Below are 16,264 nucleotides of genomic sequence, written 5' to 3' on the forward strand. Positions count from 1 at the left end.
TGGACCCCGAGGCCGTGGAGAAGGAGATGGAAGCTGCGGAAGTCGCTGCTGCCAGCATCGTCCTATTTAAATGGCCGAGTTTTACTTTTGCACATCATCTTCAATCAAAAGCCACGAACTGTCTTACTTCTTTTAATGCAATACAAAAAGCCCACCATTGCAAAAGCGTCAAAGGTGGTATAACTCTCTTAGACAAGGCACTAGTCAAAAAAATAACCACCCTTTTTAAGTATTTTGTACTATATGTAGCACTAGCACATATACTTTACGATGTTATCCTTGCACTATATTTCTTAGGTCTTGCATATCAAAAGGACAAATGGGGTTGTTTTCCCTGATTTGAATTACATATATCTGAGAACCCATTTGGTCCTTAACCACTAGATTTTGTTGAGCTTTTCAAAAACACACACCCGTGAGTAGTCTCATTCCATCAATGTGTACTAGGTTGCTTATATGCAAAGTTTTTTCTGTTACAATTAATGTTCTTTGGATGCATCTGTCATGCTGTTCTTTTTCCTGTTTAGTAACTTTGTCAATATCTGATGGTAGTATCTGCTGGCACTAATGTTGTTTCAGTGAATGTTTAAACCGTGTGGTTAAAGCCACTTTTGATACTGTCATGCATGAAATAAAGTGGCGGGTTTCTAGTTTGAAGCCATTCGACTTCATGGAAGTAAAAGTTTCAAGACACAAGCGTTCTATGAGGTAGCTTCATGTGTTTCATTATCGTCATTTTTGTTTAGCTTGTCCATTTTCATATTCTGTGTACCAATGTAGGCTCAACTGCTGCTGTCTTTGTGTAACTAAGAAAGTGTGCCACCAAAGCTCTCAATAAGTTTTTAGATATTTTTCACTAGCAAACCCCATTAACTGTTAGATACTTTGCCTTTTCGGTTCTCTTAAGAATTCAACTGATTTTATTTTCATTTATGTAAATAAACCTTTGGAAAAAAATTCTTCTGTTTCAGTCAAGGTGAGAAATATTAACTCCTCCTTATCACGTTCATAATAAAATAAAAGGACTTCCTTTTTTGCTTGCCTGCAAGTACATTCAAAGACAAAATGTCATTTAACCTTTCATAACATATTTTGCTGCATTGCCTAGTGACTTATTTTGTTCCTTCACAATGACAGTGATCCAATTAAAAGAAAACTCAAGGAAGACAAATCAAATAGCATCTCTGAATCTCCATATCGAGTTAAGATGGTATGAGGTTAAATTCTCTGTTTTGCACCTTGCTTTCCTAATTCTTGAACATTTTGGTAAGGGCTTCTTCTACTAAACCAGAAGTTAATTTTACTCTGCCCCCTAGATACCCTTATTATGGTGCAGTGTCCACTTTGATTATGAGTTTACAACCATTGTACAAACTATTTTTTTGCATATATATTGTAATTTTCTGTTGACATTTACTAGAGAAAGCAGTCATATTAGATAGGTCCTGAGCACTCATTCAGAAGTCATAATTAATTCCCTGCTCATTTACAAGTTTGGTCTAATTTTTTTGCTATTATAATTTCCCATAATGATTATAATCCATTTTTTTCTTTTTCAAAAAAGGAATTCGGACAACCTAAGGCCTGTATTGAAGCCAAGAAGAAACAACCCCCTAACAGTGACATTCAAAGTTCTTTGAAGCAAGAGGTATATATCTTTACTTATGTGAACTCATCACTGTGGCTTATTTAAGACACTTTTGAGTTTTGACAAATATAATGCAACATCTGGTTACTGAATAAGACATTTTTGCACTCAATACTCCATTAACCATTTGTTCTTAATCTTTGTGAAATTGAGAATCCCATAAAAGGACATCTTATATTGTGCTTCACTTTTGGCTTCCTGCAGCCAACACTATGATTGCATGGGAAATACATAAATACATTATACATGGAAGGGATGGGTACATTTTCAATCTCAAATAACCGCATTATGCCATATGTAAAATAGTTAGTCTAGACTGGACCCAGATTATTGATAAACACCTCCCATACCCAAAGCAGTGAAATGTGATACAACTAATTAGCTACAAGGAAACTGGAATTTCAGTGCCCAAATATAAGGTGGCTGAGGCAGAATGTAAAAAGGACTTGAATATAGGAGTGTCCTTGCTATGTATAGTTAGTCAAGCTTCAATTGCATGATCAAGATCAGATGTCCTCCTAATCCGAATCCATTGAGTTATTTACTTACTTACTATACCTTTACATCTCTCTCTTGTGTAGGTTCTGCAGCTTCAAAGACAATTACATGACCAATTTGTGGTACGGCGTGTATTAGAGAAGGCATTAAGTTATCAGCCTCTTTCACATGATGCTATGATAGATAACTCAGTCCCCAAGGTAATTTCTCTTGTAAAATGTGTATTTGTTGTGATACAGCTGCCCGTAGATCACATACTTTGATCACTACATTGTTTATCGGGATGAATTTTCTGTGTGTTTTTCTTTATTAGTTAGCATGTGCAGAAGAAATTCCAGAGAACTTCATTTGTGAAACACTCCTTTCTGTTACTCGAAGAATTTGAACAAGAAAAGAAAATATGTCAAGCTGAAAGATGCATTAGATATAGCCAAGCAAAAGTAAATAATGGTCTCTTTACTTGTCAACTTGGGACTTTGGCAAATCCTCAATAAAATTTGAAATGGAGAAACAACAGAGCTTGAGGCTTGGTGCTTATATTTACAATTTTTCCAATAATATGCTAATTGCTTGAATTAGTTCTAGTATTTGGCACATTTGACTCTGCTAATCTTGCTTCTAACAATTATTTGATAATTCCTTTTCTTGACATCAGCCTGCCCAAGAACTGATCACGGAAATTACAGTGTTAGAACTAGAAGTTGTGTATTTGGAACAATATCTTCTTTCTTTGTATCGGAAAAAATTTGATCAACAAAAATCATCTGAGTCAACTGTGGAGGGAAGATTGAACAAAGAAATGTTTCAAAAACTACCTGAATATGATATTATGTCAGAGAAAGAAGATTCAGCCACCCACTCCACTCATCATATGTTGCCTCAAAATTCAATTGGCAATCCACTACAGGAGTGCAATGACATTTGGGGGACACAAAAGCAGCTGGATTCTAGTATTCATCGCAGCCACTTGTCACTTTCTCAGCGTTCAGCTTGTTTAACTAGAGGTTCTCCTCCTATGAAATTTTTAAATAAAGGTGTAGGCCTGTACCATTCCCTACCTTTGTCAATGCTGGAGGTAACTTTCTATGCAAATATTAGTATAGTAGCCAAGATGCCATTAACATTTTCCTTGTACAGTATTCTACTAATCAGTAGTGCCTATAGTTGGCTTGAATGACAATATGGGTGTAGCTAATTTGTGGCTTCAAATGTTATCTCTTCAGCAAGCTCAGACTACTACTTCCAGTGTAAGTCTGGCGGAGCATCTTGGGACCTGTATCTCAAATCATATACCAGGGACACCAAATTGGCTTTCTGAGGAGATGATTAAGTGCATTTCAGCCATATATTGTGAACTTGCAGACCCACCTTTGATCAATCATGACTACCCTTCTTTCCCTATTGCATTATCATCATCACTAAATAAATATTCTTCACAAGGTCAGAGTGACAAGGGGAACTCACAGTGCAAGAATTTTTCATCATTCAATTCAAACTTTGATAACCCTTTCCACATTGAGGGATCAAAAGAGTTCAGTGCACCTTACTGCACCATGGCAAAGGTGCAGCTGATATGTAGAGATCGTCAGAAGTTAAGAGAAATTGAACACATGCTACGAAGATTTAGGTGAGCCTTTCTTACTGTAACAATCCCCATAACCTTTGTCATGCTATTTGGTCTACTTTCAGTGGGTCTTGCTTGCTTTATGCTCCATCTGGTATCTAAAAAGAACACAAAAAGGAATAGGAAATTGGTAACCAAAATTCTAATCAGCACAAAATGAGCATCATGGAAATATGGTTCTTTGGACCAATATGCTATAGTTTGATGCAACACTAAGCTGACTTGAGCTCTACCTTTGTGTCAGCAGCAGTTTTCTCAGTGATTTGCAATTTGCATTAGTGTGTTGTACTTATACAGTATGTTTAAATATTTTCATGGTTAATGCTTTCTGAAGATGTACAATCAGCATTAAAAAGTGATTCCTTTGTTTTATTCTTGGTTTCGAATAGTTGCCTCTTAGTATTAGCACTACAGAATCTTCTAATGCATTAAATGAAAAGAAGGTTTTTTGTTGGGAATTTTTTTGTGAAGTGTGATGATATTGTTGACTTTCAGGCATCATAACCTCTGCTCTCATAACAATTTCCTTGCAAATACTAATGAGGCTAAAGAACCATTCCCTTGCAGGTCACTTGTTTCTCAATTGGAAGAAGTTGATCCTAGAAAGATGAGACATGAGGAGAAGCTAGCCTTTTGGATTAATGTCCACAATGCACTAATAATGCATGTAAATTCCTATAGCCAAGAAACCCTAAATCTCATGTTTCTGTTTTTCTTATTTTGCTTGAGTCTGTAAGGATAACCAACCCATTTGTTGTCTATTGTCCAACAGGCATTTTTGGTCTATGGGATTCCACAGAATAATCTTAACAGAATGTCTGTACTACTTAAGGTGAGTAGTACTTCTCTGGTATTTTCTGAAGGGGGGAAAATGGTGTATAAGTTGCTTACATAAGCTTGTGCCTGATGCAGGCTGCATTTAATATTGGGGGTCACACCATAAGTGTAGACATGATACAAAGCTCTATCCTGGGATGTCAATTGCCTCATCCAGGACAAGTAAATCCCATTCCTGATATTAATATCAAAAGATTAAAAACCTGTTTGTACTCGCTGTTTAATCTCAAAAAAAAAAAAAACCCTGTGTGTACTTATGATCCTGTTTATCTGGTAGAGATTAGTTGCTGGGCTCAACATGTTGTTATGCACTTATGATTGGAATTTTTATACCTCCTACTTGATTAGGACTGATTTAGCTCACTTTTTCTGCCAGTGGTTGTGGCTGTTGTTTTCCTCAAAGACAAAATTCAAGGTTGGAGATGCACGGAAAGCATATGCAATTGAGCACCCTGAACCTCTTCTACATTTAGCACTTTGTTCTGGAAGCTATTCTGATCCTGCGGTAGACCTACATCCTGACAGTGTTCATTATACTATTTGTCTCCTTGGAAAATGATTTTAATTGCAAACAAATATTTCTTGAAGTTCATCCAGAATTAACAAATCTGATGTTGACTTCAATTTTTTTCCCATATAATTAAGATCGTTTAATATTCTGAAAGTCCAGACTCGTGGGCATAATACAAAAGTTTCTTCAATGGCATTGAATGAATTACTTGCTTACATGACACATTGTTATTACTTTGTAACTTGCTTCTCTGTTTTGGATTTTCAAATAATTCCAGAAGCTGCAAATTTAAATCATATGCCTAAGCTGAAGTCATACCTCATATGACTCCACCACACAACTGAATGTTGAAATGGTTGTCTAAATGGCCTACCTTGTAGGTCCCAGTAGGTTGACACTCATTGACAATGAATTTGTCAAAGCTGAGCCGAATATAGGGTCTAAGTTGGGTGGCATTTAATAAAATCACTTGGACTGAATATAGCATGACAGGAATGGAAATGAGATTTGTTATTTTATAGCATTCAATTTTATCCTAGGATCTTTCTCATTGACTGTTCTTTATTTAGGTACGCATATACCCTTCCAAGAGAGTATTTGAGGAGCTGGAAGTTGCGAAAGAAGAGTACATTCAATCGACCTTCAGCATACATAAGGATCAGAAAATCCTTCTACCAAAGATAGTGGAGTCTTTTGCAAAGGACTCAGGTTTGTGCTCAGGTGATTTGGTGCAGATGATTGAGCATTTTGTACCTGACACTCAAAGGAAGAGCATTCAGCAGTGTCGGCACAAAAGAACTTGGAAGGGAATTGAGTGGACCCCTCACAAATTTACTTTCCGCTATATGCTGTCAAAAGAGTTGGCTTGACAATGTCGTAGCAAAATAAATGCTCAAGATTCATAGTATGTGGCAGGTATTCCAGTTTGTTTTAGCCTTTATGGCTATTTTTGTTCCTCTAAATGTGAGCAAGTGCAGCTAGCTTAGTTAGTTCAGAATGACAGTTGAATCATAGCTGGACCTTGGCAAGAAAAACGAATGGTAATGATGATCAAAGAAGGTCAAAATTTTTGAGCTTGAGAATATTTAAAAAATACATCAAACGAATTGTTTTTTCGATCAGAAGAAATTTCAAACTTGGACTTGTTTGATCATCTGTCTTCGTTGAGTGGAGAGGTTGTGATTTGGCTGTCATTCCCAGTCATCTTGGCAAGTTCTTTGATAGGTATTCATGTACAAAAAAATGAAAGCAGTGAGGGATAGGTTGATAGAGTGGTAGCATGTAGTAATTGTAATATGATTGTTATTTGACTGGATTTTGTAATGTAAAGTATCTCATTAGTGTTCAGAAAGATGTCTTGATGCTGTCTGGCTATATTTCATTTTTTTTTTCTGGCCTATTTGTAAAAAATGCTGAATGAATGTCAGAGATGAGTTGTGGATGGTCTTTGAATCAAATGGCACCTCCTACCCTTAAGGTGAGATCGAGGTCATGGGTTTAATCCTACGCGTGTTCCATAGCAATGTATTTATAATTTAAAACAATAATGTTACATTAGACTATTTGTATATAATATATGTGATATCAAGAATTTCTCTTACTAGCTTAAGTGTGTACCTTGAGTATTGAAATCTATGTATGTGATAGTATAAATATTGGTTGAAGTAGGTCAAAGTCCCTTGAGAAAAGTGGACGTTTGAATTGCCCTTTACTTAGGTGATTGGCATATCCAAACCTGAGGGGAAGAAACTGATCAGATGGTTTTGAACACTAATGATGCCATGTTTTGAGTTTTGAGTTTTGACTGCAGTGACAAGCGTCTAGATTTTTGCTACTTAAGTTGCTGTGTTAATCTTACTTCAACCATGTTTGGAGCAGAGTTTAATCAACTAGCCTGGTCCAAGATGCCCTTCACATTTGCTTATTGCACAAATTCAGTAAGTGTCTTCAGGAATGTGACCTTCCAGTTGCACTGAAGTCTTGTACAAATAGTTTAATCTTTTTTAAAGATCATTAGGCAGTCCGGCAGACCCTAAATGCCTTGCACACAAAGAGAAAAGATTGCTTCTAGCAAGGCCTAAACTGATTAATCTGGGAGGTAGTGAGTTTAGTATTAAAGTGACTAAAAAGTGGGACTTGTTATGATCATAGTCTTAATGAAAACTAGTCACAGACCCGAGCATTGTGCGAGATAACTTTTTTTTAGGGTGATCTTATTAAATATATTTGGGGTAATAAGTAATAACACTCTCCCATTTTGTTTATATTAATAACAAAATATTTTAAATTTATTTAAGAATCTGTTTATAAATGTTTAACCATGGTTAGTAAAGACATTACTCATAACTTTAAAATTAAAATACAAATTTATAAAGTACCAAAACATTTGAAATGGCAAGACTCTCCATAACTCATTGGAAAAAGAAAAGGGGGAAAAAAAGCACAAGACATTACTTAATATTTTGAAATACACTTTAATTTAAAATTTTAAAATAAGAGAATTTAATTTTAAAATTAAAGATAATTTTGGAACCTACCTTAAGCACAAGCAAGTTAGTACACAATATTTTAATATTAATTTAACAAAGTTTAGTCAAACGAATGTAAAAGGTGAAAATATTTTTTCCTTTCAAGTTTGGGGAAGAGTGTCATTTCTTCAAACCTTAAGGAAGGGGACTGTAATTACCCTATATTATTATTATTATTATTATTATTATTATTATTATTATTATTCTTCTTCTTCTTCTTCTTCTTATTAATAATTGATTTTTCATTTTCTTTTAAGTTAATAAAAACCTTACATATACCTTTTTATTTACTTATAGAATATACATTTTTTTAACCTTTACATATCTTTATTTTAATATGAATCTTTACATATACCTTAAGTAAACTCTATATATTCCACTTCTTTAGATTTGTAAAATCATAGACTACTGTTTTATAATGATAGTAGCTGATGATACGAAGGAAATCAGTTGGCTGGATACTTTAGATTTTTGAGGATTACTGGCTGTCTTGATGGCCTGAAAAAGAAAAAACAATGATCAAAGATGACCGGGGTTGCCGGCCAAGAACCCTCTGATGGCAAAGTTAGTTTTCTCTCTATAATTTTGGAGTTCCAACTTTTCTGGAAATGTAAAAACGTACCTTTGTCTGGTCCGAATGGGCGTTTATATAGTGCACCTTGGAAACGGTTATTAGACTTGTAAACTCTCCTATATTTGAGGAGGTCTGAAGGTTCAAAGATAACCTCCACAACCGTTTAGGAGTTACACTTTTTCATATAATTGTCACTGGAAGTTATTCATGTGATAAGGAGTTATTGCACTTAACTTGGATTTCACCTAAGTGTCAGGAGCTCGTCCAGGAGCCTCCCTGACGAGCATACCCTGTTCCTAGGGAAGGTTGTCCTTCCATAGACGACCTTCTCATTTTTCCTAACAGAGGCTCATCCAGGAGCCTCCCTGACAAGCATACCTTGTTCCTACAGCAGGTTGTCCTTCTATGGACGACTTTCTCACGGGCGGTTATCCTCACATGGACGACCTTCTTGTGTGGGATACATCTTCATTCTCTGGACGACTTCTTTGGACGTCATGGATTTGGTCAAATTTATCATTTACCATCAGTTGCCCCCTTGTCCAGGAGGTCGTCCAGAGCGTTTGAAGGTCGTCCAGAGCATTGGAGGACCTACTGTTGTTCTCTGAACGCGTGTCTTCATGTTGTTGATCATATGCTACTCCAGGTGTCACAATCTTAGTGATTGAGTTCTATGGTCTCAGAGTGTGCCATGCGTCACAATTTCATTGGCGATCTGTCACGTCAATTCAAGTTTTCGAGGAAAATGCCACGTGGCGCTTCCTGGTTGGTCACGTAATTTGAGATACCATTTTTCAACGCCTATAAATAGTGGAATTCCCCTCGTACCCCCTGCATTTCTCAAATTTTCTTCTTTGACATTTCTCATCCATCGCCTCATCTAGAAGTATTCCAGCGTCCCTACTTTTCCTCCGTCTAGAGCCAAGTATCTTCTTTACACTCGTCTTTAGGTTTTCCTTAAGTTTCCAAAATGTCTGAAATTGTCGTTTCTTCGTCTAGTAATAGTGTTAAAAAAGAGATAGACGAATATTAGCTACAGTGGTTCTAGCAGTGATAGTAGTAGTGGGGAGAATACCACGGACGAGGAGTATACTTCTGGGGTTCTTGGGGTTACTCTAGAAGTCCTTCAAGAACAACTTAGGATGAGAGCAGCGTCTGGGTCTGGGGCTGGTCTGTTGAGTGCTCCCCCGTCTGTTCCTCAGGACGAGGTAGAAACCATTTATAGTTGCGCTGTGGGAGTCCCTTTTAAGACAGACGACAAGAAGTTAGTGTCTCTTAGGAGTTGGTATCAACCTCATTTTGGTGTTGGAGTTTATGAGGCCTATCTTTTAGGAGGTCTTAGGTTGCCTCTTAACATTTTTGCTAGGGAATTACTCACTAGGTTAGGTTTAGGGTTGTGTCAATTCAACCTCAATGCGTGGAGACTAGTCGTCTCTATGCAAATTTTGTGGAGAGAGGTGTTTGAAGGGGATTGTCCTCTCACCGTGGACAAGTTCCTTTATTGTTACAAGCCTTCTGAAATTAGCCAATCCCGTGATTTTTATCAATTCACAGCCAGAGGGAGAAACTGTAGGATTATAAAGTCTTTGGTTACGTCAGATAGGAACTGGAAGATGGAGTTTTTCTTCATCTCAGATTTCTGGGCAGGACACCCTGTTGAGGTTGGCAGGGATCGATTTGCCCCATATACTTGAGAGTTAGGAAACCTTTGTCCTGAAGGTATGTTTATTACTATTGCGTTATCCTTATCGCATGTCGTTTTATAATTATTTAACTCCAACTCTCTTTCTTGCAGGCATTAGACGACCGTCCTTGAACAAGTTCTACCTTGGACGCATTCAAAAAGCTCGTCTTCACCCTAAGAGGGATTTCCACTCCTTGGTTACTCTTCAACGCCTCGCTACCTGGGGACTTGGTCTTGAGCCTTCCCTTGAAGCCACAGCCCACGACCTTACTGTCTGTAGATGTAATTTTTTTACTTTGAGTGATCCTTTTGTCATTTTTAGGAGTGATTCTAACAATTTTCTCTGTAGGAATGACTACCATGAAGGAGAACAAGGGGAAGGAGATAATGGACAAGGTTGTTAGGCCAGAGGCTCAGTCTCAGCCTCATCCTGCCATTGGGGAGTCTTAACCTCGTCCTGCCAGTGGGGATAAGAGGAAGAACCTGTCTAAAAATCTAAATTTAGAGGATCTTCCCAGTCGTCGAGGGCACAAGAAGGCAAGACACGGGTCGTCTAAGCCCGAGATTGTTAAGCCAGGCACTACCCCTTCTGTCTCCCAAGTGCCTCCCGCCCAAGTCCTTGATGTGGAAATACCTGAGCCTACTGATGTTACCCCTTCCAAGGTCGTCACTCGTGCTTCGTCTCAGCCTCGTCCTAAAGTTCCCATGAATATGGTTGAAAATGAGGACTTAGCCTGGGAGAGGTTTGAAAAATCTGTGATTGAGGAGGACGTGGCTGCTTGCTATGATATGTCTTTGAAGGAGTTTGAGCACTCTGCTGTCCATGACCTCTTCAAGGTATGTAATTATATCTTTTACCTCGTCCTGTCATTTTACTGTGGCCATTGTTTTTGTTTTTTTTTTTTTTAATTGGACTTTTAATCGTTTGTATAAGCCATGTCAAAGTTCATAGTAGCGTCTAGACAAGCCACAGAGATAGACAAGGAGAGGGCTAAGCTTGAGACAAAGTTACGGCAGGTCAAGGACGACTGTAGAAACTGGGCTGAGGCAGCAGGCAAAGCTAAGGACAAGGTTAAGGAGCTAAAAAATCTTGTCGAGGAGCTGAGGGTTGACATCGTCGAGAAGGACACTTGTCTGGATCATTTTCAAAAGAGGGACGAACTTGGTACCCTTCTCAAGGATGCCAAAAAGGTAGTTGTGGAGGAATTCAAAGCTTCCAACCAGTTCACTAACCTGTTGGACAGGAGCTATGCTGCTGGCTTCGAAGACTTCTGCATGGACGCTGTTGAACGCTTCCCCGAGGTAGATTTCAGCCCCATCAAACTTCACCTTGGTGGCTCTGCTAGCTCTCTCCTCCAAACGAGCTCAGAGGATGTTAATGTTGAGGACGATGCCACCACGCAACCTACCCAGGACAAGCCTAAGGCTAGAGACGACCCTCAGTAAATTTGTATCAGAAAAAGTTTATCTTAGTTCCTTTCTTCCTTTTCTTTTTTTTTTCTTTTTTTGTAAGGTCCATAGTCTGGGACCATTTGAAATTTATTCAAGAACAATTTGCTCGTCCAGGAAATTGGGATGAGTTTATAAACAATTGCCTCTTAGGCATTTTCTTTATAAGGGTTTTTGGACGGTAGTCGTCTACCCTTTAAAACTTTGACTTATGAATGTTTATTTACATTATTTGTCTAATTATTGAACATATTGTTGCATGGATGAGTTTTATATATATATACCACTTATGCTACTGGCTTTTATGAGATCTGTATACTCCTAAGTATTAGAGGGTCGTCCATATGCTTTTCCTATGGACAATGTTAGAGGTTCGTTCACGCACTTTGTCTATGGACGATGTAAGAGGTTCGTCCACACGCTTTTTCTATGGACGACCTGTTTGCATATGGATGACTCATTTGTCATTCAACAATTTTTACAAGTATGATTCATCCTTAGAGTGGCAGTGATGGTTTCACCAATCTTTTTCTCGTCCATAGGCTAGGCAATTGGCATTCGTCTTTCATCAAGACGTTTCTAATGCTTGACTCGTCCTAGAACACTGGAGCATCTTGGCTAGATGCTCGTCCATGGACTCTAATGCTTCGCTATATGCCCTTTTCTCGTCCTTCTGTTTTTCAAACGAGTAGGCCTTAGCTTATTTTTCTTTGCTTTATCCTCATTTTGAGGAAAGCTTATAAACATTACATCCCTGCGTCCAGAAATTTTCATTCGTCTTAGGCTTTTGCCTCCTTGTGGGTACTATTATGGAAATTAGATTTATGCATGAAATACATTAGAAATTCAAACTATGTTATCATATAAACATTGTTCACAAATATGGCACCTGCTTAGAAGCTAGTGCCTTAGGAAAATACTTAGGAAAATACTTTTACATATATAAACTCGCCTTTCACAAACGTGTTTGTGGACGGTGCAAAAGTTTAAGAACTAGTGCACTTTTTATTCTTAAAACACACCATAGTAGTAGTAAGAACACAACAGTAAATATGAGTAGACACATGGATACTTTGGATTTTTGAGGACTACTAGTTGTCTTGATGGCCTGAAAAAGAAAGAACAATGATCAAAAGTGACCGGGGTTGCCGCCCAAGAACTCTCTGATGGCAAAGTTAGTTTTCTCTCTATATTTTTGGAGTTCCAACTTTTCAGGAAATGTAAAAACGTATCTTTGTCTGGTCTGAATAGGTGTTTATATAGTGCACCCTGGAAACGGTTATTAGACTTGTAAACTCTCCTATATTTGAGGAGGTCTGAGGGTTCAAAGATAACCTCCACAACCGTTTAGGAGTTACACTTTTTCATATAACTGTCACTGGAAGTTATTCATGTGATAAGGAGTTATTGCACTTAACTTGGATTTCACCTAAGTGTTAGGAGCTCATCCAGGAGCCTCCCTGACAAGCGTACCCTGTTCCCAGGGAAGGTCGTCCTTCTATAGACAACCTTCTCATTTTTCCTAACAGGGGCTCGTCTAGGAGCCTCCCTGACGAGCATACCTTGTTTCCACAGCAGGTCGTCTTTCTATGGACGACTTTCTCACGGGTGGTTATCCTCACATGGACGACCTTCTTATGCGGGATACATCTTCATTCTCTGGACGACTTCTTTGGACGTCATGGAGTTGGTCAAATTTATCATTTACCATTAGTAGCTAATTAGTTTTATCACATTTTTTCATAATTTCATTTATAACTTTTTTTACTATTATTATATATTTACTGGCTAATGATTTTCATAACAAAGGTGTTAAAATGAGATGTAGCATTGTTTATTAGATTTATAAATGTAATTGTGTATGAAAATTATATATATATATATATATAAAGTTAAATGAAATGTCAAAAAAGGGATTTTTAAATTTTCTAACTTTATTTCTTATGTAATTTCTATTATTACATGAGAACATCTCTTTTTAGTCATGAATTAGAGTTTGACTAGTTTTAAGTTTACATGTATTGCTATGATTGTGTTTTTTTTTTTGAGAAATAATTACAACATCCTGCTAGCCCCGCAGCTCGAACCCTTTTCCCCCTAGACCCCCATGCACTTTGTACATGGGGAGGTGTCAATTTAGCTACAAGGCCTTTGGCTTGCTATGATTGTGTTTAATTATTGATTATTGATTCAATTTTTTAAGTGAATGTAACAGTTGATTTTTTTTTTTTTATATACAAGATAGAATTTCTATTCTAGCCTAATCTAAGTGAAGCTCTTTCTTGGAGACTTAAACCCCGGCCCTTACCCCCTCACACCCCACAAATACTTATACTTGTGAAGTGACCACCGCACCAAGGGTGCGCGGTGGTTACCCTTAAGTTAGTATATCCATAACTATTAGTTTCTTTATATTATATTTGGTTTGATATCCTCATTATTTTTTAAAAAAAATTTAGTGTTTCCCAATTGGCATTTATTTTGTATTGTATTTTTTCTTTGATATATTGGGTTTGAGAATGAGTGTGTCCTTAGTATTACTTCACTTTTTAAGGACACTTTTATTTATTGAATTTAAGTAAAACTTTAAAATTTTAATTTTTTTAAATAAAAAGGAGAGAAAAATATAAATAATTTAATGATATAGAAGATGTGGGGAGATAAATAGTGATATTAAGGTAAAAGGTAGTGGGGAGATGAAAAGATAAAGGTAAGGAAAAAGCTTGGACAAAGTGTAAATGTATAAAAAAAATAAAAAATAAAAAAAAGTACAATTTTTTAGGGATAATCTTATTTATTTGAATTTTAAAAAAAAAAATCCATGTTTAATTATTAAAAAAAAAAAGAGAAAATATAAATAATTTAATGATGTGGAAGATGTGACTAAATTTAAATGTTGAATAACATATGATGAGAAGGAAAAAAAAGTAAAAATAAAATATATAACAATAAATACCAATAAAGAGAACAATTGCACATAAAAGATTTTTGTTCTTTCTTATAACTCTAATTGAGATTGATGGGTTTTTTTTAATATGTGTTTTAGTATTGTGTTTTTTTTAATTTCTCATCAGAAAGTCTTTTCTTTCCCTTTTATAATTTTGATTGAATTTTGGTTCGGATTAATACTTAGTTTTTTTTTGGAAATAGGAATTTGAATATGCCTACCAATTTTTTGACTAATAAATTATTATAAATTATATTTTTTTATTTCTTTAGTTTTACTTTAATTTTGGTTAAGTTAACATTGTAATTTTGTGATGATTTTTTATTATTATGATAATTTCCTTATTCCTTAAGAGATGAGTTGTATATTAAGCAAATGTAACACACTACAACAAAGTTAGAAGAATATGGTTCACCTTAAAAAATATTAATATGTGTTTTAGTATTGTGTTTTTTTAATTTCCCATCAGAAAGTCTTTTCTTTCCCTTTTATAATTTTGATTGAATTTTAGTTTGGATTAATACTTAGTTGTTTTTGGAAATAGGAATTTGAATATGCCTACCAATTTTTTGACTAATAAATTATCATAAATTCTATTTTTTTTTATTTCTTTAGTTTTACTTTAATTTTGGTTAGGTTAACATTGTAATTTTGTGATGATTTTTTATTATTGTGATAATTTCCTTATTCCTTAAAAGATGAGTTGCATATTAAGTAAATGTAACACACTACAACAAAGTTAGAAGAATATGGTTCACCTTAAAAAATATTAATGAAATACACACAAAAAAAATATTAAAATGGTATATTTGTAGAGATAAAAAGATTAAAAAAAATAAGTGTTAAAATCTTCTTCTTCTTTTTTTTGAAAAAAAGACAATGCTTGAAGTAATTGTTACTTTTTATATATTACACTTTATTGCATAATATTTACATTTCCACGCATTACGTGAGTCTGCAGCTAGTTTCCTATAAAAACTGAATGATTCTACAAGTCGTCTATTGAGAATAAATTCTAATCTTAGGTTGCTAGATGCAATGTAGTAGAAACATGGTGAGAGAGAATAATGGGTTGTTCTCATGGTTAGTGTAATAAGCGTGTGATATGATTGTGGGCTTCCTTTATAATAGGATCTTTTGTTACTCTTAGAGCAAACAAAATGACGCCGTTATCCTCACCCAAAATGTTTTCCTATAATGACAAGTTATATCTTTTAACCTCTAAGAAATGCAATGAAATGGCCAAAGGATATGCCCCTTTAATATATTGTCTCTAATCAAAAAAACAAAGGCTCATGTCCCCTTTAGGTACAGGTTTATACGGAATTCAATTGTTTTCAATTTTTTCTTTTCTCAGTAAGAAAGAATCATCAACCTTAACTAACCAAAAAAAAAAAAGAACTATCAACATTAATTAGAGTTGTAAGTGCACAATTGTACCCGGACCCAAAAACAAGTATTGGGCTCAGGCCCAATGAGCCTTATACAATGAAATTTGTAGAGTATGGATTTGAAACCTATGTTCGGGATATTGGAAGTTTGATCAACAGGCTAGAATGCCTTAATCTACGCAAATGATAAATAAATACAACAAAGAAACCTCCTTGGACGTAAGCCGAGGACAAATTGTATATTCCTTGTCTTTCTATGCCAAAGATTACAATTCTTAGTTCTTTTTCTCAGCTAAGGAGCAGGTCCCCTTCTCTTTCCTCTCTCGTCTCCTTATATACTTCTTCTTCTTCACTGGTTCATCCACGTGTCATACAAATCTTCCCCTTGGATATTTGTCCCATCCACTACCTTCTTGAAGTTTTCAAATAATAGCAGGAAGGTTGAATTCTGCTGTTCAGAGGTCATTTCCCCATTAATGCGGCCAGAGAGGTAGATGCAGGGCTTTTAATGTGGTGGTAGCAGTTTTTTCCTTAGATATTTCTCACATGTTCCTGCTTCTAAAGGGTGCTTGG

The 16,264-nt window shown here is 36.0% G+C and overlaps 1 protein-coding gene across 2 annotated transcripts; it reads left to right on the forward strand.

The window, feature by feature from the left end:
- The first annotated feature begins 593 nt into the window (after positions 1 to 593).
- LOC142643824 (uncharacterized) lies at positions 594 to 6,463 on the forward strand. Of its 2 annotated transcripts, XM_075818539.1 has the most exons (11): positions 594 to 708; positions 1,138 to 1,210; positions 1,565 to 1,648; positions 2,230 to 2,346; positions 2,802 to 3,221; positions 3,370 to 3,773; positions 4,338 to 4,437; positions 4,543 to 4,602; positions 4,683 to 4,769; positions 4,984 to 5,112; positions 5,688 to 6,463. In XM_075818539.1, exons 1-11 carry the CDS (start codon positions 623 to 625, stop codon positions 5,985 to 5,987), a joined length of 1,860 nt encoding a protein of 619 aa, XP_075674654.1. In that variant the 5' UTR covers positions 594 to 622; the 3' UTR covers positions 5,988 to 6,463. The 2 variants fall into 2 exon arrangements, with proteins under 2 accessions (XP_075674654.1, XP_075674655.1); XM_075818540.1 differs by lacking the exon at positions 4,683 to 4,769.
- Positions 6,464 to 16,264: the final 9,801 nt, after the last annotated feature.

The sequence above is a fragment of the Castanea sativa genome, chromosome 7 (genome assembly GCF_040712315.1).
Source record: "Castanea sativa cultivar Marrone di Chiusa Pesio chromosome 7, ASM4071231v1".
Taxonomy (NCBI): Eukaryota; Viridiplantae; Streptophyta; class Magnoliopsida; order Fagales; family Fagaceae; genus Castanea; species Castanea sativa.